Here is a 24128-nt window from a genome sequence, read left to right as displayed (position 1 = left end):
TAAGTTTGATATGCTTTCTCTAGAGAACATATAAATATTATCTCGGTTTGAACTAAAATCACACGTACGTTTTGTCTTTATAAATATTTAACAGCACTACCTAAAGACTCGGCATAAAGAATTGTAAGAATTCTGTCTGTCTCTTTATGCACATTAGTTCAGATAAAGCATCTCACAAGCTAAAAAGAAAAAAGGAATTCAGTTCTTCATTCTCAACAGCAAACGTCCAAAAAAGTAATAATTCATGGACCAGATTCAAACACGCGCGAACGACGAAATAAAACAGGAGGAAAAAAAAATAGCGCAATGAAAGAAAAGACCTTTCTTAGCTCACAGAACGAACGCATCGATCATGTAATATGTATAGGAAACAAAAGAACGCTCTCTTTTGTTAAGTACAAATACAAACATTCATGCATGCTTCTCTGGAGTATATATATATTGAAAGAAATATATATTTATACGTCTTTCAAAGGGCTGATGCGAAAGGACGTATAAACAGAAAGTTGTATAAACGATTTTTTTAATTTTCATAAGCATTATCGATTATTATAAATTTAATTATACTTATGCAAATTCATTTAAAAGCAGAAATTTAAAAACTTTTAAGATAGTTCTAATATATTATTAGAACTACTTTTAATATAAAAGTACACACAATAATGTGTGTACTTTATTTTATAGTCCTTTGTGTACAATCTTTATTTATATCTGTAATTTGTAGCTGTCTGATACCAAAATTTTTTTTCAATCATTTCAAACAACACGGTAAAATTTTAAATAAACACAATCCATATCAATAATCAAACAACCAGGAAAGTCAATATAGTGAAGGTGAATGTGGTATAATAATAATGATCAATATATGTGTGCGTGTTGGTGTTCTAAAGGCTTGACCAAGAGTTACCAAACTTGGTACAACAAAGTTACACAATCCAGAAATTTAGAATTTTTTTTTCAAATTTTCAACATTTGAATTTTTTATTGCAACGAAATTTAAACCGTTTTCATCATTTTATCAAATTTTAATGCCATGCTTTTATTCGTTTGCTGAAATCTGCAAAAATAAGTTATGTTCATTATCTACACTATTTATATGAAGAAAGGAAAAGTAAAATTACCTTACAGCAAAAAGCAACAAGCAATTCGGAATCTATAACCGCGGCATCTCAATTTTTATTGGCACTATGATGCCATGAAACTGGACACCATGTACGAAATAAACAGATCAGGAAAGACAGTAAGGCTATTAAAATAACGCGATTAGAATGTATATCTCAATTTGATGCTTAAAAATAATTTATTAATTAGGAATATCAAATTGTGAATACGAAATTTAAATTAAATTTTAAGCAATTAATATTCTTGTTAAATCATCTTGTCACACATGCGGTAAATAAACAGTATTTCAACGTATTATTAACAGAATAGATTATTCCAGTTATTAATAACTACTTTTCATATTCTGTTAATAGTTATTGAAGTGAAACAGGGTTTAAAATTTATTTTTGTAAATTATATATTCTTCGATTTACTAAAAATGAAGTTTATTCTTGAGGGAACATTATATCTTCCAATGTTCTCGAGTATTTCTTTGATAATTCTTATTAAAATATATCTTGGGGAAAACTTTACTCTTTTGAATATTTGAACGAATTTCTGCTAACCATATAGTGTTTCATGTACATTTCTGACTTGAATGTATATGGGTTTTAAATAATTTGATTATAAATGAATGAGCCATCTTTGTTGGATTATTAAAAGAAACAAAAAAAAGTACAGCCTTGTTGTTCATCGAAAATCAAAAATATGAATCGAAAGATTAAAATTCAATACAGTTATAAGTGTTCAATGTGACCCCTTCAACAATGCAAATTATATCGAAGTGGTACGACAACTCATTCCACAATTTTTCCTGCATGCTGATATGAAACTTTGAAAAGGATGTGGATATACATGTATGGCAATATTTGACATATACATCAAACAGCAAGTGTTTACTTCATCGCTACTAAATGATGGTGAAGAACTTAAGACATGCAGAACTGCAGGCTTTCAATGCATCACAGCAAAGATGCTGAAAAAGTTAGAGATGAGCTATCGAATTGTTTAGATGTATTTTTGGAGTGGTTCATAATGAACATTTACAACTGTACTGAATTTAAACTTTCAACTGTTATTTACAATTTCCAAAGAACAACAAGATTATACTTTGTTTTCTGTCCTTTTAATAGCCTTGCAAAGTTGCAGATCCATTTTTAATCACTCTGTGGATTAGAAAAATTGTTTATGGTAAATAATATAAAAATGTAATAATCCACAACTATTTAGTAAATATTAGGGTAAAACTTTTAACTAATTAGAATTCGATATGTGCATTCATACTGTTAAGTTAAAGTATTACTTTGTATGGAATTTAGAACTAAATTTTGTAATGCAAATTTCATATAAACTGGATTTTTGATGCGCATATTAATTATTTAAAAACAACTTAAAAATGCATCTTCATATCTCATTTGAGACTAAATTAGCAAAAGAGTGGAAAAAGTCACTCTTAATAAGAGTGACTTTTTCACTCTTAATAAGAGTGAAAGAAGAATTCCTTTCCTTTAAGAGTGATTAAGAATTCCTTTCACTCTTAATAAGAATGAAAAGGAATTCTTAATAAGAGTGAAACGGAATTCTGAAGAATTCTTATTAGAATCAAAATCAATACTTACTCAAAGGATACATTACGTAATAGAATCAACAATCATCGTCTATAAAATTTTACATATCTTAGTTATCTACTTTTTGATGCCACAAGATGAACAGCGATACTCGATATAAACAGTCACTAATGTAGCTCTTACTTGAGCTACCTGGCGACCGGCAACGATGTACTCGAGATCGAATCGTACATTAATTAATTAATATCATTAACTAAATTGAAAGGCAGTTGATGCTGAAAAGTTAGACCCTTCCTCGAATAACTTGCCTCCACTTTTGTTATACAAACACATCTTTCCTTGTCTTTTATAAACATAGTTTTTCTAAACTATTTCGTGCAGACTTGCACTTTCAGAAGAATGATATTGACAGCCATAACTAAAACTTTGCTATTAAGTTTAATGAAAAATAAACCTGTTCTTCTTCAATTAACTTCTATTCATCGCATCTTTTTGTTTACCTTAAGTATTTCCGCAGTATCATTAGCTAATGAAATGGATTCTATTAGATTTTTATGACGTTACGTAAGATGTTGTTTTAAAACACGTTTTTGACACATGTGTTTAAACAGTATATGGATTTTTAAAAATATGGACCAAAACGGTATAGAATACAGCTTATAATTTCTGATTTTTTTTCTTATTAAAATGAAATATGCTCCAATTAAGTTAATACTATTCAAGAATTTAATAAAATTTATTTAACGAGCATAAGAGAATTCCATACTGAAATGCAAATTTCTTGTCCATTCTTCTGACACTTATGTTTTGCTATATGAAGCGATGCACATTTCTGTGTAATTTGCCACATTAAACCGATCAAAAGGAGGTGATTGTGCCCCTTCATAGTATATCATTGTTATAATTTAAATTAATTGAACACATATTTGTACCCATGATAAATTAATTTAAAACTTCTCTGGGAAATACATATTTTAAAATATGGCAGTTTTTGCAAATAAAAAGATAAAATTTGAATGCTACTTTTAAAAAATTAGTATTCAAATTTTATCTGTTTATTTACAGAAAGTCTATATTTTACTTTGAATTATTACATTCGAAGTAATCTGTTCTATAATGTATGGATGTATTTCAGTTTGCTACTACAAGCTGCACACAAATGCAAATAATAATACTGAACCCGAATAGTTCGTGGAAAATGAAAGTACGATTCTGTAAGTGAGAATAGAGTTGATTGCCAACAAATTTGTAAAGAAATCAGCATTCAATCTATACTTATAATAAAGCTCAATGTGTGTGTGTGTGTGTGTTGGCGCTCTACAGGCCAGGTCATTTCACATACAGCTACCAAATTTGGTACATGTATACCTTAGAGGTCGGGAATGTGCACCTGGGGTCCCTTTTTTTGAAATTTTAATTAGAATTTTAATTATTAATTAAAAACTAACTTTCCCGCCAAAAAAATCTTCCATTTTCCCCAGCGCCAAATGAGTAAGGCTTCAGCTTTTTTTTTTCTCCCAACAGAAATGAGGCTAGGGTTAAAATTTTTCGGCGGATTATTTCAAACGATTCTGTTTATTTTCTTAATGTTTTATGCATTTAAAATTAAACATTGTTAATTAATCCATGTTTCAGATTCATTCTGAAGTACTTTTGAATTAAAATAACACAGAATAAAGGAAATTAAAACTGTATAATCTGCATAGCGTTACCCCAACTGGCGTAGAAAAATTCACGCATTTGCGTTACCGTAATTGGCGAAGAAAATTCACGCATGCGCATTCTGTTCCGATTGTTGCCATGACAACCATTATCAACGGACGATTTAAATTATTTTTAGATTAGTTGCATGCTTTTGTAAGTAAATTGTATTTATTTTAGTTATATATTTTTTGTATATGCTTATAGTTTTAAATACATCGTTTTTTAAGTAGTTTTTTTAAACCTGTTTTCGACCGATTATTTTAAACGATTCATTTTATTTTCTTAGTGTTTGATGCATTTAAAAGGAAACATTGTTAATGAATTGATCTGTTCATGATGAATCTGAGAAAATTTTGTTGACAAATTCTTGAGATAATACATAAATTAAGAAAGATATTCTTTAGTGCCCATAAAGTTTAAACGCTCAGTGACTCTATTATCAGTAATCATATTATTAAAAAAATGCTTTGTTTCAGTAAAAAATATTATTATATTAATTGCAGATTAATCCTTTCCACTTTAATTTAAAGCATAAATTCTACGGGAGCTAACAGAAAATGAGAGAGATACAGATTACGTTATGACTGAAGGTCTTTATAATATTATGAGTGAATTGAAATTTTAAATTTTGAAATATTTTAATGAAGAAGCTATTAAAGTAGGAATTACATAAAATATTTAAGTATTAAAATTTTAACGAGCATTAAGATTAGCGAACCGGCTGGTCGCCAAAGGCGGCTAGTATATAATAATACTGAAGAAAAATTAAAATGAAATCTACGATCGCAAATTTCAAGTTATCATGTGAGAACATTATAATTTTTTAAGTCATTATTTGTCTTAATTAACTTAACGTAAGACTTCTCTATCGCTCTCTCTCCCTACATATATATATATTTCATTTTCAATTTTTCTAGCTGGCAAACAAAGTTTTGGACCTCGACCGATTTTGAGATGAAATAACAGCTATGATGTCATTGTTCTACGTCAACCTTTTAAAAACGCATCTGCTGTCAAAGAAGCATACGTAATAATAAGGCAATACTGGTAAAAGCAGATCAACTTTTTAAAAACGCATCTGCTTTCAAAGAAGCATACATAATAATTATGCAATACTTGTAAAAGCATATAAAATATATATATATATATACGATTAAAAGATGACGATGAAAATTGCCCTTTATGCTTCAATATTCATTGCCTACACGATTTCGAGCTTCAAACTCCCCTAACCAAAACAACATCATTTCTCGCATGATAATAATAATAAAGGTGAATGGCTATGTGTTTTAACACTCTGCAGAACGAACCATTTGATTTAGAAATTTTAAAAAAAATTGGTGAAAATATTTTATATGATCAGAATGCGCACTTCGAAGAATTGAACAAAAATAATTTTTATACGTTTAAAAATTTTTTAAAATTTTCATTATAAGAATAACAATTTGATTGCCATATACTTTTTTTCGTGGATATCGACAATTTTTAAAAATATTTTTTATATGAAAATTTTATTGTTTCATCAAATATTTAATCACGCGTTTCCGTCCACTCTTCAAAATTAAAGAGGAAAGATGTTATTTATTATGAGGGCCGATAACAAAAATAAGTAAATAAAATAAAATTATAGTGGCGTGAAATTAGAAAATGGATTACTTGGACAGTTACATTTTTAATGTAGTTACTATTTAAAAAAAAGTATATATGTGTTTATCTGCATACGTGTATGCAGATGTATGTGTTGTGTTTCAAAGAGCTTCGGAATTTGGCCAAAATATACATTTAAAGTTAATAATGTGCACCTCGGAAAGATTTTTTTCTTTTAAAATTTGAATTGATTAAAATAAAGCAAAATTTCACGTTTTTCCATCATAACTTCTAAAAATAATACGCCACAAAAGTAATTTTGCACCATCTTAAAATTAAAAAATAATAATAATAAATAAATAATCCGTTCAGTGTTGCAAATGTTCTGCCATAATATTTAAGTATACTAATCTAATTAATAGTAAATTACTCTTTATAATATATTCATTTCTGTCATAACAAATCATTTTCAATATTAGCACAATTTTTTTTCTGGATTTTTTCTTCCATTTTTGATGATTAAAATATGAAGATTTGGCTTTTATACTGAGTGAGTTTGAATTTTTAAAATATTGTTGCACTTACAGTTATGGTTTAAATTCTGAAGTAAACAATGTTATAAAACTTTTTAATATTCGTTGATTTTTAAACATTATTAATTCTTCTTATAGTATAATCGCAGTTATAAAAAATATATCAACACTGTTTTAGTCCGCAGTTTTGTTTCTTTATCGTAATGCCTTATATTCAGAATTTAAACCTTAAAGTTAAATTTTAAATTCTGAATTATTCTCAGAAATATTGCATAAATTTTGAAATATATTCAGAAGTAAACATAAACTTCATTGTTGAATGATAGTGTTTTCAAGGCTTGTGTATTTTACGAAAAGGCTTCGATTTAACAAGCATATTATTATATTAGATGAAATTTAATCATTTTTCATTACAATTTAAAAAAGTACAAATATTTAATGCACACAATGATCATTATTGTGAAAGATTCCTAAAATAGTCGAGTGTCATGTCTATTTGAGGTTTAAAAATACTTCGTTGAGGTAAATAATCAAGCTAGGTAATTAAAAATAATTTTTATTGAAATTTTTGCACCCTGTAATCCAGGCGAGTCAATTGGTCTCAAAAAAAATATGGCTAGAACAATAAATTAAAATATTTTTTTCTTAAAATTGGAAAGATTTATTAGATTATGAAATGATACAATAATTCTAAGCTCCGTCAATAAATCGAGTTATGAATTCACGATCACAATCTAAGCGGAAATATACTAGCTTTTGTAGGAACAAATGTATCTTCAAAATTACACTGAAATGATAGAATGACGGAAAATATGATTTTGTTGTACAAATTCATATTTTAATGAATTCTCTAGCTCAGTAAGCTTACAATGGGAATAAATTACTAATATATTCCAAAAATAGTGAGTTTTATTTTGAATTAAATTGGATTTTGGACTCTTCGAAAATTCATGTTTCTGAGGAAATCTATCTCAAATTTTCCATTATAAAAGAACGATATAATAATTTGTATATTTTTGTTATCAAAATACTAAAATTATAAAATGTTATACAAAAAAAGGAGTACGTAGAAGGGAATAAGGAACAAGTTTATTTCAATTTATATTACTATTTTATTTCTTTATTGAAAATAACGGAAACATCATATCTTTTAAAAATTTCACACCCGTGAACTGAAATTTTTCCTATTTTCATTAATGATATCATAATAAAAACAGGGAAAAAATCAGTCTCTAATTTAAGAAAACATGTTTTTCCATTTAAAAACAATTAATGGCATATTTTAATGGATTAAAAGATTTTAAATCGTTACTCATACCTAAAATAAAATTGTTACTGATAAATGTAATATTTTTAATTTGAAAATAGTCCGGACGATTTATTTCCATTTCCAAAGTTTTTATTTAAGGCAACTTATTTGAATTCCATCAAGTTCTAGTCCTTCGCTTTGCCTTTAATTTCCAACATTGCAAACTATTTGTATGAATAAAATGTTTCAATTTTTCTTATTCTCAAGTAAAGCTGAAATAATATATTTGTAACTTAATTATAATTAATATTAATTCATTTATATCAATGCTTCAGCGCCATTTTAAAATTCCCCCGGCTATATGTTAAATGTCATTCCCATTGGTTTACGAATTATTAAATGCAAAAAGATATTTTGTCAAACCAATATAGTTTAATTAAATATTTAAGGGAATCTTTCTCTCTATATATGGCAATAGAATATTGTTCAGTATTAATTTAATAGTCAAAAATTCAGAAACAAAAAGCTAATTCCTATATAATGAAAAATTAGGTAATTTATAAAGAAAAATTTATTTAAATAATTTTCGATAAAATAAAAAAATATCTTCCAGTAGTCTTAGTAGTCGATATAAATATGATAATATATAAAGTCATAATGTACCACGAAAAAGAATTTTTGTAAGAATTTGTGTAAAGAAATGGTAATAAAAGAAAACGGTTAGAAATGAATTTCATCATTTTCGATGAAAAGAAAGAAAAAATAAATTAAGTGGAAGGTTTCTGAACTTGGACTACCTAAACAATTTCTGATTGAAATATATTAAAATGTATCCCCTCATAACGGCAAGGATATCAACAATGCCAAGTCACCAAAGCAGTAGGTGTACAACTCAACAAGGCAAAACATCAGTATAATAATCAGCAATAGGGCTGCCAAGAAAACTACAACCTTGCTTCTTTGGGTTACCATATTGGCAATTAACTCAAAGGGCGCGTTAAAGTGGATTTCAGTCCATTTTTTTAAAACATAGGGATGCAATTTCAATAAAAAAAAAATTTTATTTCCAAAACAATGTTATAAACATTTTACAGAATATATTTTAAAGAAGATAAAACGAATAGGAAAATTGTATCATCGGTCCTGTTATGAAAATTTTTTGACTAGATAAGACCACTAATTTTTTGAAAAATCAAATGAACAATTTTTTGAATCATAAATAAAGCAAAGGGTTTTTTTTTGGTTTCTTAAATTCACTTTATCACAGAAATTCACAACATAATTCAATTACAACTTTTTAAACTCAATATTATTTCTTCTTTTTCGCTTCATATGCGACACGAAATTGGAGCCTTTATTTTTAGTCCTCTTTGAGTGATAATATGATTTCTTTCAAAGTTTCTTTCGTCTTTCACTTGTTCCATTTCCAAGTTATGACAACTTCTAGCGATTATAATTATTTTTTTGAGTTATTCTTTTTACTTCAAGATAATAATCTTATTCATTTAAGCAATTCCATTTCGGTAATTGTTTGTAGTTCAATCTCAGTAACTTTTGGACAATTACAAAAAATGAACTTATATTTAATACCCAACATTATCTTTCAACTATTTAAAAAATTATTATAATAAACTGTAGTTAAAGAATTTTCCTATCTGAGGACGTAATGATATATTTTTCTATCCGCTTTAACCCTTTAAAAGGACCATTTTTTTCTAGTCATATTATTTTAAAATATTTTTAGGCTTTAAATTAGAATAAGCAAAGGGATTCAGTTATCTTATTAGATAAATTTAATTTTATTAATTAATTAATTTGGTTAATTAATAATTAAGTAACAAATCAAGACACATCATTTTGTCTGAGATAAAGAACTGAAGCATCTAAGTTTCTGACTTACTAAAACAATTTGTCAGAACTTATGCCAAGCTACATAATTTCATACAAAGATTGATAAATTTGGTGGGAAGCATACTTCCCACGGCCCTAGAAAGGGTTAAAAGAGCGTAATTACGATTAATATTTTGTTAAAATATTTAGTTGATGATATCTAAAGACTCCTCTAATCTAACTGCAAAAATATAGCGCTTTCTCTAAAAAAATGATTTTATAAGTCACAATTACATCGTTGCAACATAAGTTGCCTATTTTACAATATAAATATTTATACAAAAATGAATTTAAGATACAAGTACAATTTAGGCACTATTCCAAATTCGATAACTCGTCCCTGATATCAATTTTCAAACCTTAAAAATTATTTAAAGATTGCACAAAAATTATTGTAGGCAATAATATTTTGAGATTATCAACAATAATATGTATTTATTGTTTTTAGACACAAAAAAACGAAATTATTTTATAAAGTAGAAAATTTCCTTATTTAAATGAGCAGTCTATCAATAAATATCAATTATGAGTTAAATTTGCCTTTTACATCTTTTCTCTAAAAAAATAACAATTTTTTTCTTTCTAAAATTTAATTAGAAATAATAACCCAAAATTTAATCAATAATTCTTATCAGATGAAATGCATTTCTAAATTATAAGAGTTTTGTTTTCTATTTAATAGAAATCTAATTAACTTAATCCCGAATTTACAATACTTCATGAAAATTTTCTTCGATTTCAAGCAACAAATTAAATTTAATTGTTATAAAATTGAAAATGCAGTCACAAAATTTTCAACAAATTATTGCTTTCTGAAATTCACCAAATAGCATCACTTAACCGATGATATAAATGAATAACGATTAGATTTTTTTCTCACATTTTTATTACGCATTTGAACATCAAGCATTTTTCATAAGGATAGCTTTAAAATTAAAATAATAAAAAGAAAAATTAAAAGAGAGAGAGAAAGAGAAAGAGAAAATAAATATATTCAGTACTCAGAGAATAGAATGAAATAAATTAAATAAAGATAGCAATAAATAAAGTTTTCACTTTTAAAATTTGAATTTTAATAATTGATAGAAAAATGATTTATTTGTAAATTAATCAGATTTTTAAAAATACATAATGAGACATGCATAACGATAATAAAAAGCGTTAAAATTTGGATTTTTTAGATAAGGGTTAATTTTACTTAGGAATGGAAAATTGAGATAAAGAGAATATGTATATTAATGATACATGAAAGATTTTAATCAAAACAAAATACAAACAAGTTATTAATTGTTAAGATAAATAAAAAGCATCCCAGAAAAGTGCATTATTGTATAAGTGCACCTTATGCTATAAACATGCATATTTTCATTGCATTCTAACTATAACATTTTCTTTCAAATATGTATATATATTTACTTGTCCACAGCGATTCTCAATGAATTTTCAACACTCAAAAGCACAAGTTCCATAACATTCTTTATCGAAAGTGTTGTTCTAAGGAAATGAAAAATCATTTTCAGAATAACATACAAATTAACTGCATTTTCAGACGATTTCACACAACTGCATTCAACTTACTTTTAACATCTTTTCTAAAAAAAATAATTCATTAATGTATAAATTTATGTAAATTAAAAATAAACCATTTTAACAATGAGGATAAATATTATTGTAAAGGGAAAAAATATCGTCAGTATTTCAAACTTAACAATTATTTTCTTTAGAATCAAAACAAATTTTTAATTTTATAGAATTTATAATATAATTCTACTTTACTGTATTGTTTATTATAAGAACAAATACTGTTTATTACGGTATTTAAATATAATTTCATTAAAAGTATTTGTTACAAACAAATTTATTGTTTCTAAATATCAATCAATTTTAATTGAATATAAAATCTAGTCCAGGAAAATGGTAAAAAGTCTAATTGTTGGTTTAAAAATTTCGGTTTAAATATGAATACTAAATTCATTTTAACTAAAGGGACAAAACATCTTGTGAAAAAGAATACCTACTGAGAACTATTATTAATATTTCAAACGAATAGCAAGAATGAGAAAATTATTTAATTTTAAATCAAATCAAAATATTGGAATCTATCAGAATTCACATAAATAATTCTGCATAACTTTATAATTTATTCTGAAAGACGAAAGATGCCATACGTTAAAGTTTTCAAAGATAATAGAGGTAATTTTTTTTTAAAAAAAAAGCATTATATTTGTTTTAAATAAAGCTAAATTTAAAACTGAAACTATATTTCAGAAAATCTATATTCCAGCATGATTGGAATCATTGTTAAACCAACTTACAAAGTTGATAATTTTATTGGAAGATAGATAAAAGCTAAAATTTGCATGAACTATATTTACCTTCTCAAACGGAGTCATGTTTATGAAACACGTATTAAGTGAAGTCCGAAGACACTATGGTTCGGGATTTGAGCCGAAGTCTTTATTCAGCTGCACCTGAATTAAGTCGTGGGAAATCCCATTTTTACCACGGACTTCCCACAAACTGCGCCATTTACTTTTATAGATGATTAAATGTTATAAAAGGAGTAATCGAAATGTAAACATATTATTTTTTTCGGTTCATTATTAAAAACATTTTTTTTATGTTCTAATTTATATCGATCGATATTAAATAAATATTTAATCAAGAAAGTTGAAATAAATGAAAAAATTTGTATACAACTACTCATGATCAAAAAAGTGATTAATTTCACCGATATCATTCCATTAACATAGCTTCTTTTAAACGTTTTACTAAAAAAATCGTTACCAAAACAATACTATCCTTCCGTTTTGTAATTATAAAATGTTCATGTATAAAAATAATTTTTATAATAATAAAAAAAGTTTTGCTTAAACTTTACTTGCATTATATCAAAATATTCAATAATATCTATTAATGCATTTCTATTTCTAGCATGCATTAACAAAACAAATTTGTATTCTAAAAGACAGTTTTTTTTTCTCCTTTTTTCTTTTATTTATAAAAAAAACCATCTTAATTTTTAGATGGGCCCATGAAAAGCTGGAAAATACTAAATTAGTATCTGAAATCAACAAAAATATATACAGCCGTTACAATGAAGATTTGGTTATAATCGGAAGATGGAATTAGGAAATTCAATTAAATTGTAAATAACGGGAAAACATGCATTTATTTGTGTATTGTAGACCAACATGTACACATATATTTTCCACGGGTTACCTTATATGCTTGAGTATAATAAATATTCGGAGCTTGCCCGAACTTTGAATTTTCATGTAATTACTTTTATAAGAGAAGAAGCTTCTACATCGCCACAATTATTCAATACAGCATTTGCCAGAATAAATTGATTATCAGATTTCAAAACAACCACAAGAGAACAAAAGATTATTAAATTATGTTTAACATAAAATATATTGAAAAATTGTTTCAAAAGCATCAGTAATAAAAGCAAAAATCACTGCCAAAACGCCTAAAGGAAACTGCAAAGATCTAAAAAGATCTTAACAATAATGAAATAAAAATACAAATAAAACATTCAAATAGAATATAGTATTCCCAATGATCAATAAATCTTAATCTATTTGGAAAGGAGAGGTTCGTTTTTGATAATTAGGTATTCGATATATATATAAATAATGAAACATATTCACAAATAATTATTCGATTTCATTAATTTAAATATATCACGCAGAAATGTAGAGGAGTTGAGAAAGAATAAAAAACGTAATTTTTCTTTTTCTCTACTCAAGATTTAAATCGAAAGGTGTTCGTTTTATAAATTTTTAATTTCCTCTCTAACTTATATAAATAAAACAAAAATAAAAACACAGAAAGTAACATTTATGGGCTTTCGGCAAAAAAGCAAATGATTTATAAGCTCATTTAAATAAAAGCGTTTATTAATTTACTTTCGAAGATTCAGAGAAAACGATAAAATCCACTTAATTGATTCCGTCTGCATAGCATAAAGCTGTCAATAAATGAAAAATAATGGAGCAAAAGTAATAAGATCGAATAAAGAAGAAAAAGAAGTGCGGAGGAACTCATAGCATTCTTTCCATACCGCTCAACTGCTCCGAAGACGAAGTGAAGCAATTTATCTTCCTTTCGTAGGATTTTTAATCTGAATGACGTCACTAAAGACACCTAACTGCCTATGTTCGTCAGAAAGGGGACAACTCAGCAAAAAGCAAACGATCTGGAATAATGAGGAAGGGTTCTGAAAGTGCGCGTTTCGTGAGATATCACTCGTCGGTTCCTACCTACGTCATTCGGAGGAGAAATTTTTGCTGAACATACATTTTTGCATACAGCGGTCAGGGATATTTTCTGAGTTTATATCTCTGTTACTTACTCATTTTATTCAATTTCTAGTTAACATTTAAAATGCGTAGGAAGTTCTAATTTGATCATGATAAAACATTGCAAGAATAATTAAATTATTGGAAAATATATATAAGACTGACTTGCAAGTAAATATGAATAATTTAAGAAAAATGTTACCTTTTTATATACTTCTTTAAAATCCTATTAACTTGTTAAAATTGATTCAGGGTTGTTTTTTCGTTTCTTATTTTTTTTTTTTTTTTTTTTTCGAAACTCAAGTAAATATTTTAAAACATTGTTTTAGAAGAGAATCAAAATAATTATTTTCTAGAGTATTTGAAATAAATAGATTTCTGAGAAAAAATGGTTCCAAATCTGCAAATGGGTAAAGAACCGGTAATCTTCAATGGATAAATAGGATGTTATTATAAGTGTAATTATAGCTAAAAAAAAATTATAGCATTTTCTCACTAGGCAATAAAATGATTTTTAATTACACTCGAAATTTATTAAATATAAAAAATAATAATAAAAATATATACATTTTCACGTTTGGCACGTTAAAATGCTTTAAAGTTTATTAATTATTGAAAAAAGTAAAACTGCTCCTAAAGTTGAATAAAAATGAATGATTTGATGTTGCATTATTTGTGACAAAAATATTTTGCGAATGAAAACTAAACGATAGTTTATGATTTGAAATTTATATAGTTGTCATTAATTTATTAATTATCGCCTTATAATTTATTAATTATCGCTTTAGTGATAATTCATTAATAGTCACTAAAATAGTAGCAAAAATAATAAATTAAAAATAACTGAAAACATTTTAAGAATTTCTTTAAATTAATTTTCAGAGCCTTTGTTAAAATATGAAAAATAGCAATATAATTAAATTAATAAATTAAACATTATTTTATTACTCGAAGGAATAAGAATTGTAGGTCATAATATCATTGGCATTGATATTTGGGTAAATAACCCGTAGCTTCTTTATAACTGATTAGCGAACAAATAAAAAAAAATTAATATTTTTATAGAGTGCTTATTTAAATTCTTCACATTTCATGAATACTTTTTGAATAGAAAAAATTTCAGCCATTATAATAGGACAAAAAAATTACAAGAATAAGTATAAAAACATTATTTTCTGATGCACTCTTAAAAATAAACCTCTGTTATTAAAAACACAATTTTTTGAGATTCATATGCGGATTTTCAACCATACATCCTGCTACTTCCATAAAGAGTTAACAAGTAAATTTTATTTTATTTATTTGTTATAAATAAAATTTTATTTTATTATTTTCCCCAACACGTCAATGTATTTACTTCTCAACTGTTTTACAAAAAAATGTAATCTATTACATAATTGAAACAATTTAAATAAAAATATAGTAAATTCAAAATATCATCAATGAATTGAAATTATACGTACTGACGACACAAATAATTCGAAAATAAGCAGAAAATAATATTTTAAAAGTTACGCAATGTTTAAGAAATAATTAAGTTAAGAACTAACAAATTAAAAAAGAAATCAAAGTTCTAATACAGGAGCTAGAATTGTATCAACAGAAAAATATGAAGCGAAAAATGTTCATTTATTTTAATAAATAAATAAAAAAATGTTAATCTTACCGTAACGCACAGCCGGTTCGCAATGTGAATTACATTCAAAATTTAAACGGAGCGAGTCACATTACATTCATCATAAGAACTGACTGCATAACATTTCGCCAGTTTGCATCAATCCTCTTAACAAAAACACTTATTTTCTTCATTTAGCTCTGCGTAACATATTTGTTACTTTGCATGATATAGTAAATATCACTATTTTTCCTTATACTCGTATTAGCAATGTTTACATCAGTCATATGGATCATATACCTCTTATTCAATTTTAATTTTTTTTTTATCTCTGAAGCCTAACGTAAGAAAATACGTTTGTTTTCAAGATTATTTCTTACACTAACTCAACATCTGCATTCGTAAGCTGTCTAAAAGACTACAAACACATGGAAAGGGGAAAAAATAGGTAAGAATACCAAGCGACACAAATAGCTTTTTGCTTGGCATACCTCATCAGCAAATGCCACAATGGAGATATACTCCAATCCCATTACTTCTACCAAACAATAGAAAAGTTCTTTTACGATGACCCATTTAACAGTATATTACCCACTTGGAGAATCATCAAAAATTCATTTATAAGTCTTTATGGCAATTGCTAAGATAAATAAGACAACTAATGTATACAAAAGAAGTAAGCACAGAAAAAGACTGAAATTTTTCTGGAATTTAAGTACGATAGATAAACAAAGTAGAACTAAAATGTTTACAATAGTATCTTTAAAATGAGATATGTTTTAGTGTTCTTTTCCTCTGTGAAGTAACTCAAATTCTGAAAGCGTAAAAAGTGACATAAAGCGTAAATTATACCTAGAAAATACTTTACAAATTAATCAATGAAGAAAAATTACTTTCTTGAAGTCGTGCAGATAAATAACTGCTTTTGCAAACATAATTTTAATTTGAGACAACTCTTTAGAGAGAATTTCATTCTGAGAAAAAAATCGTCTGCTAACAAAATCTATTTAAAAATGCACTGAATGGGAAAATAGGGATTTCGAAAAATTCATAAAATAGAAGATATTAATTGCATATATATGTATTTTTAATAAATAATTATAAAATTTATAGTTAAAAAATGCTGTTGAATTTATTTTAAATTTTTTTAACAGAAAATAGTGAATTCTGTGACATTTAGCAAATTTCAAATTAAAAACAGTAGGCTTTTTTCACAATTTATGACAAAAGTCAAAATAAAGAATAAAAATATTTTTATAGAATTTCTAAAAGGTCAACAGACCAACGCAAAATATAAATAATTGTTTAAATTATTCAAACTTTTTAAGATTTTAGAGAATATCATGAATCAAAAGATTGATTTTCCTAACAATGCATTTACAAATTGCGCTACTATCTAATAAACTAAATGAAAATAAAACTAAACACAAAAAAATGAAACAAAAAGAGTGTAACACAGCAAACATATGATGTTTCCCCCGGAGGTAATCAACAAAATAAGATAAGAAACAAGGATAAGATTATACGAACAGTCACATACATATAACTTCTGAGAAGCGTTTTGACATCTTTCAACACACACAGCTTGCTTTTGTAATTTTCATATAATTACATATGAAATAGTTTTTTGATTTTGATTTCAAAATCCGCAAACCGTATAGTAAAAAAAAAAAAAAATTTAATTCAATTCCTACTTATTTTCTTATATTATTTATGATCGGGTGTCGCGGCAGTAATCTCAGAGCTTGGCGATCATTCGGCAACATGGTGATGGATTTGGCGAAGAAATTACTGGACAATTTAATTAATTAATTAATATTTGAAAAAGAACTGTATTAACATCAAGTGTCATTCATTACAAGTTTAAAAAATGTGTTTTAACTTCAGTGGATGAATAAAAAGTATTTTATTAACGATTGAAAATTTGAACAAAACTAATAGTAGGAATTGAAAAAATGACAAAATACAGACTTGAATAAATTTGATTGAATTGTAAAAGTAAAACGAGTTCTTATTTAATTAAATATTTGGAACTAATTATGAAAATGACTTCTGTTCTAAAAGAACATTTATAATATCAAGAATATGAGCAAGAAATTCTTAAAGTGTGACGCGTGACTAACCTTGACATATGTTGATAAGAATTAGATTTAAATCTTTCAAAATTTATTTTGAAAGAAATTTAAATAACTTAAGATTACATATTAAAACAAGATGGTTGGGATACAATTAAAATATTTTTCGATCTGGAACTGTTTGCAAAACATTTTCGGAACATGCGTTCTTATTTTAAATTTGATGTAAAATTATTTTAGTCTATAAGAACAAAGTCAGAATACTGCAAAGTGTCGAAATGTTTCATATTGAAAATTAAAGATTACAAAAAATAATTGGGCTATATTTCATTTTATATCAAGCAGAATTTGACAAAATAATTAATATAAGAAAACCAAATGTGTAAAGTTCAGTCCGCATCGAGCCTGAATATTTTAGTTCAAAATATTTAATTTAGAAACCCCGTTTAAATTAGGTCACATTCTATGTTCGAACATTTACTAGAAGCTCTTTATTCAAATACTATGGACGAAATGTGAATATTACCATACTGGAATGCATTCGATGATGGTCGGGGATTAACAGAAACTCTGGTCTTGATGATACTTACGTTGAGTTTGCTAAATAGCAGTGTAAAATTTGGTTGTTCATTAAATGAAACATCTAATGCATGCTGCGTGACATTTTTGTACCTTATGTTTTTCCTTCGCCTCTTTTTCAAAAACCATAGCTGCGGAAAGAGCTCGAATCATTATCGGGCTTTCTGAAAATTCGATGAACCAGGATCCTGATTGATTAAAATATGATTATTGTCAAGAGATGCTATATTTATTACTTTACATTAATAAACTCACATAACAGCAAGATGACTTGCAAATTCAACTCTAATGATGCCTTTTAGTCAGTGTCCTTTTAAAAACTGATAGGAAGAGCGAACCTATGAACGGTAAGATTAGATTTGTGGAAATAATTCTGCTTTTCTTTCACGGTAAAAGAATTTGTGAGCAAGTCTCGCTTAAAAATTCAATGGGATGACTTTTTAAAAATGGCCAAATGCTATTTTAAGGCTCTTGCCAAATAAAAAAGCAATAAATTAAACTTTAAAAGTAAGATTTATTAAAAATAATTGTATTTTCTTTTCAAAATATTATTTCCATTTAATGTAGGAAATGATAGAAAAATAATTCTTTAATAATTATTAAGAAAATAATTTAATATTTAAGAGATGTTCCTTATTACAAAATAAGCAACAAATACAAAAGCAGGCTATATTTTTTATAAAAAATTTCATTTGTTGAATTGCAATGTTCTAAAATACATAAGACACTATAATAAAAAATTACTCCTCTTCTGCAAAATATAAAATTTTAATTAACATCCAATTTAGACTTTAATTATGAATATATTATGCAGAATATTTAAAAGAAATTTTAAATGAATGATTACTTACAAAATTTGAGGTAGCTAGTAATTTAAGTTAATTTTTGATCATATTTTATTTGACAGCCAATTTTCCAAAATCCTTAAATGTGTCTGTCGTATTTGCATCTTCAGTTAAAAGTTATAATAGTTGCCTTGGCATTAAACACAATTATATTCTTTCTTGCAAAAAAAACAAGGAAAAAAACTTTTACTCTCCAAATTGTTAGGTTAAATTAATAATATTACGGAAGTCAGCTATGATAGCCATCCTAATATTTTCAACTGAATTACTTTTAGTATTTGAATACAATAGAATTTATTATAATAAATTTTTTTTAAAAAAATTCAAAATTTCATTTAATTCATCAAATAATATGCAAATTTTAACATAAAAATGTCTTATAAAGTTATCCAAAATGCTTAAATTTAGTTTTGAAGAAAGCAAAATAATTTAAATTATTTATGAATATTAAAGAAATAAAATATGAAGCAACTATTACATTGTATTGTTTTCGATTTATTTCCACACATTAAAATATAAATCTCTCCATTGTTTAGTTTTATTCCAGACAATAGATTTCTATAATTTTATTTTAGTAAACTTTTTGCTGATGAAAATCACACTGACCAAATCAATGAAAACCATCATATTATATTTTTACCTTTGTGTCTTAAACAATATTTGGTAATTGTTAATTTTACAGATACTTTTGAAGAAACACCTTAAAATTTTGAATCGTTATGTGATGGCGACAACACTTAAGTCAATATCTAGCATTCAAAATTTGTACATCAAGTCAATGAGAATGTTTGATTAATGCATTATGAAACATTCTGCAAGCTCACAGAACTGGCGGCAATTCTTAAGATTGGGCTACTTTGGGACAGCAATCTTAACATTTTTTTTTAAACTGTCGATTTTTATTGCCCTAGTCAATCATAGGAATGGTAAATATTTTCGGAAAGTCCGATAGTTTTTTTCTTTTAATATATATAGTTTGATTACAGTTAGTTAATTAGGCCTAATTTTGTCGTTTAATATTATCAGACGGAACAATAATATTGATAGTCCTTGCTTAAACTAATAAATGAATAAATACTTTATTTTTTATTTAAAAAACGTTTTTGGTAAAATTATAATAGAATTTATTAAGTAGAATTAAGATGAAATACTAAATAGAAAAATAGTAGAAAATGATACGGAACTATAGCACATTTCTTCATTAACACATGCATTTGTTATAATTATTATCTTTGTTTGTGTATGATGAAAATTCGCAATCAATTCATCACTTTTAAATTTATCAGAGGTGTATCTCCAATTCATTTTTCAGAATGGCGAAAAATTATAGATTATTTTCAAGTATTGCTTAAATACAAATGCAGAGGCACTTTACACGAGCTCAATAATTTATCAAAGAATCAGCACAAAACTCGATAAGTGTTTTAAAAATGATTTTTTATTCAAAACTTCATGATATAATTATTAGTTATATCATTTTATACATGTGCTATTAATGCATTTAGAATAAAAAAAGCAAATTCTCACGAATAATAAATTCATTAAATTTGATCAAATAGCAATTAGAATTCATAAAAGAAACGGAAAAGTAATTACCAAATTACACAGTTATTTTATATAAATACGTATATAATATAATTGTGTTTTAAAATGTTTGTAATAAAATATATTTATATATTTTATTTAAATACAGATCCAATCTAGTCATGATCCTGCGAAATGGAGAGACACAGTTTCAACCTCTGTGATGAAACATAATGATTCCGATTCGATATTGTCGATTCGAGAGGCATTTTTTGATATTTTTTTGATATTATTTTGAAAAATAAAACCATGGACACTATCGATATGTATATCGAATAGCACAGTCATTATTTTACCGTTATTTATCAAAGAACTCACTTTTTATTAATATTGCCTACTTAAATTCATCTTATCCGAATTTATCATCTGAATTATCAATCCAACAGAAATAGAAATTTAAAAAGGATCAATATGATTTAACTTTTAGGAGTGATAGTTTAGTTTTAGTTAATTCTTTTTATATCTCTTTCGCAGATTATTTTCCGAAAAATAATACATGATTCTATATTCAGAAAAAAAAAATATGCAATCAGTAAAATTCTAAAACGGGAAAAAAAATTCTTTGAAAGTTTAAAAATAGTTAGGGTAAACATTTGGAATGAAATATTTAATTTTTTTCATTAATTTTTATAATAAAACGGATTTTAACGGATAAATTAAGCATCCGTTTAAATCTAATAATATATAAGAACTCTGAGTACTCATTATGTCAATTTTTAATTTCATGATTATGCTTTAAAATTTTTAACAGCAACAGTACAAATGAGCAGCAAAATAAAGATAATTTGGTACTCCGTTTATTAATCAATTCAATACTGCGAGAATTTTCTATTATCAATAATAGAGAAAAAAAAGAAAGAATTCATAACGCAAATGTAATTCCAAATTTAATCAAGAAGTTCCTGATTCCTACTATTGTATTTCATGATTATGAAATCAATGTATGAAATAATATAACGATAGTTTAAGAAAGAATAAAAATATTTTTATTAATACGATAAAAATGTATTGTAACTTATGTCAAATTGAATTAAAACTATATCTTTTCAACAAACGAATGAAATCAAATTTAAAAGAACAGCCATAGTTTAATGAATCTTTTTTTAAATCTTTTTTAATTTAGTCATCTTTGTTTTTATCTCTCTTAGAATTTCAGCCAATGAAAAATAAAAAAAGATTAAAAAATATTTTGAACTCAAACCAGGTAAAAACAAGGATGGATATTTCGAATCAAGAAAATGGATTTAAAATATTTAATGTATATAAAATGCCGTTGTTTTGGAACTTTAAAAAATTAAGAACAATATTTTAATCAAAATATTTATGAAATGCTACTTCATTAGTTATTAAAAACAGCGTGCGTTTTAAAGAAGCGAACAATGAATATGGTGAGGCAGCTTCAACATACCTGTCTCAGCTGATATTTATAACATTCAAAAAAATGATCATCGTAATTACTTTTCACAAATAATTAACCAAAAGAATTATCATTCATAATGTGAATTATGATCTTCGTAATTACTTTTGACAAATAATTAACCGAAAGAATTATCATTCATAATGTGAATTATGATTTTCGTAATTATTTTTGACAAATAATTAACCGAAAGAATTATCATTCATAATGTGAATTATGATCTTCGCAATTACTTTTAACAAATAATTAATCAAAAGAATTATTCATAATGTGAATTATGATCTTCGTAATTACTTTTGACAAATAATTAACCAAAAGAATTATCATTCATAATGTGAATTATGATCTTCGTAATTACTTTTGACAAATAATTAACCAAAAGAATTATCATTTATAATGTGAATTATCCTATACGGTTATATTGATAGGAAGTACAAATTTTCAAAACATTATGTGAAAATAGGCCTTACCCTTTGAAAAACAGTTTCTCGGGAACAGTCTCTTACTTCGTCCATGGCGTTGTACCCTATGGTCATCTTTATAGAAGTCTCCTCTGAAATGTCTTCATACGCCGACGATTAACATTTAGCAAGAATCTATGTTCCAGTTCATTCTGTAGAAATATCGTTCACCTTCCTTGAGTTCTTGGTAAAAAGTTGTCTTGTTTCGGAAATTTCTTGAAAATCTCATATTCTTAAATCTTTATGATACAAAGCATATAATCTGCCATGTTCAGTAACTTTTTTCAATTTCCAATCTGACTACTTAGAGCCTTGAAGTATTTCGTTCCGATTTATGTACAAGAATTTTTTTTGTTTCGAAATATAAATAATCTTGCAGAATCTGCAAAAGAAAAGAAACATCAAAATTATTATCTCCCAAAGTTTTTTTTTATTTAATTTAATAAAATTCTAGTGTAAATCAAAATTAACTGGATTTTATTATTAGAATTTTATTAGTAAAATTATACTAATTTTTTTTATTTATGCATACTATTTATTTTTATATATATATATTTTTATTTATAGAATGGAACGAAAACGAACAGTTCATAGGTAATGGAAGTTCTAATCCAATTCGACCCACCATATCTTGTCAAGCCAATAAGTCATGGAAACATGACAAAAGGAAAATATAGTATCTTCTAAAGCGATCATGTAAGCACTTAAACAGCACCTGAGGTAGAAGTATGGCTTAGTTCCAATGTATGGGATTACATTGTCTTCTTCGAGAATTTTCAAGGGAAATTATCCTACATTTATATCTTGCTTTGATGAAAACCAAGAAAGTCTACAACAAGACCATCGGTTAAAAGTAGTTAATTTTTTAACCATACATGAAAGCACTGATTCTTTTTTTTTCCTTTAAATAATTCAGATAAGCACAAAGATAGTCTCTTCTTTCGTCTCTTTTTTTTCAGTCATAGCAAATCTTAACTTCCTAGATGACTGGTGACTGGAAACATTTTGAAATATTATTATTATATATATATATTCAGATGTACATTGATTGCTTCAAACAACATATGTTTCTATGTTTCTTTACTTTATTTAAAATACTTTTTTATTAGAAGGATATGGCTACCTATAATGGTTTGGAAATGAACCCTTCGTCCATTATTAAAGAGCATAATTGAGAAGAATCATAAATTGAATGCGATGCAACCATTGTTCTTAATTTAGGATAGCAAAATCTATATATTACTTGAGAACATTTAAAAGAAAATTGATCGATATTATTAACAGCAAATGAAATTGATAGGACCTAGCACATTTCATAGCAATAAAACAAATTTATTTAGGAAGATACATTAAGCTAATGAGTGGCTTCAATCCCACAGAATATAGATAATACTCTTGCTTAAGAAAAAATTCTGTTGAGATCCATCGATTACTTTCAAATGCATTAAGATCATGCAAAGGGTGTTCAAATGAAAAGGTAAAGAAACGACTCTGTTGGTATAAATGAACACTTTATTCAAAGTATATACCATAGGCCTGAGCACAACGATCCCATTGATTAACGAGCCGAAGGATTCCTTGTTTCCAGAACTTCTGTGGCCGTGACAAGACCC

The 24128-nt window shown here is 26.2% G+C and overlaps 1 protein-coding gene across 7 annotated transcripts in view; it reads right to left on the bottom strand.

The window, feature by feature from the left end:
- Nucleotides 1–22893, bottom strand: part of LOC129965849 (regulator of G-protein signaling 11-like) — a 65058-nt gene extending 42165 nt beyond the window's left edge. For 2 of the 7 annotated variants that reach the window (XM_056080073.1, XM_056080075.1), the window contains exon 1: nt 22525–22893. In XM_056080073.1, coding sequence (XP_055936048.1) covers nt 22525–22590 — 66 coding nt within the window. In that variant the 5' untranslated portion in view covers nt 22591–22893. Of the gene's footprint in view, nt 1–11048; nt 11127–12007; nt 12025–15605; nt 15813–18301; nt 18397–22524 lie in introns of those variants that run through there. The other 5 variants (XM_056080074.1, XM_056080076.1, XM_056080078.1 and 2 more) reach the window with 5 other exon arrangements.
- Between the last annotated feature and the right edge of the window lie 1235 nt (nt 22894–24128).

Source organism: Argiope bruennichi, chromosome 4, assembly GCF_947563725.1.
Source record: "Argiope bruennichi chromosome 4, qqArgBrue1.1, whole genome shotgun sequence".
In the NCBI taxonomy this organism is placed as follows: domain Eukaryota; kingdom Metazoa; phylum Arthropoda; class Arachnida; order Araneae; family Araneidae; genus Argiope; species Argiope bruennichi.
This window is presented reverse-complemented; position numbering and strand designations above follow the sequence as displayed.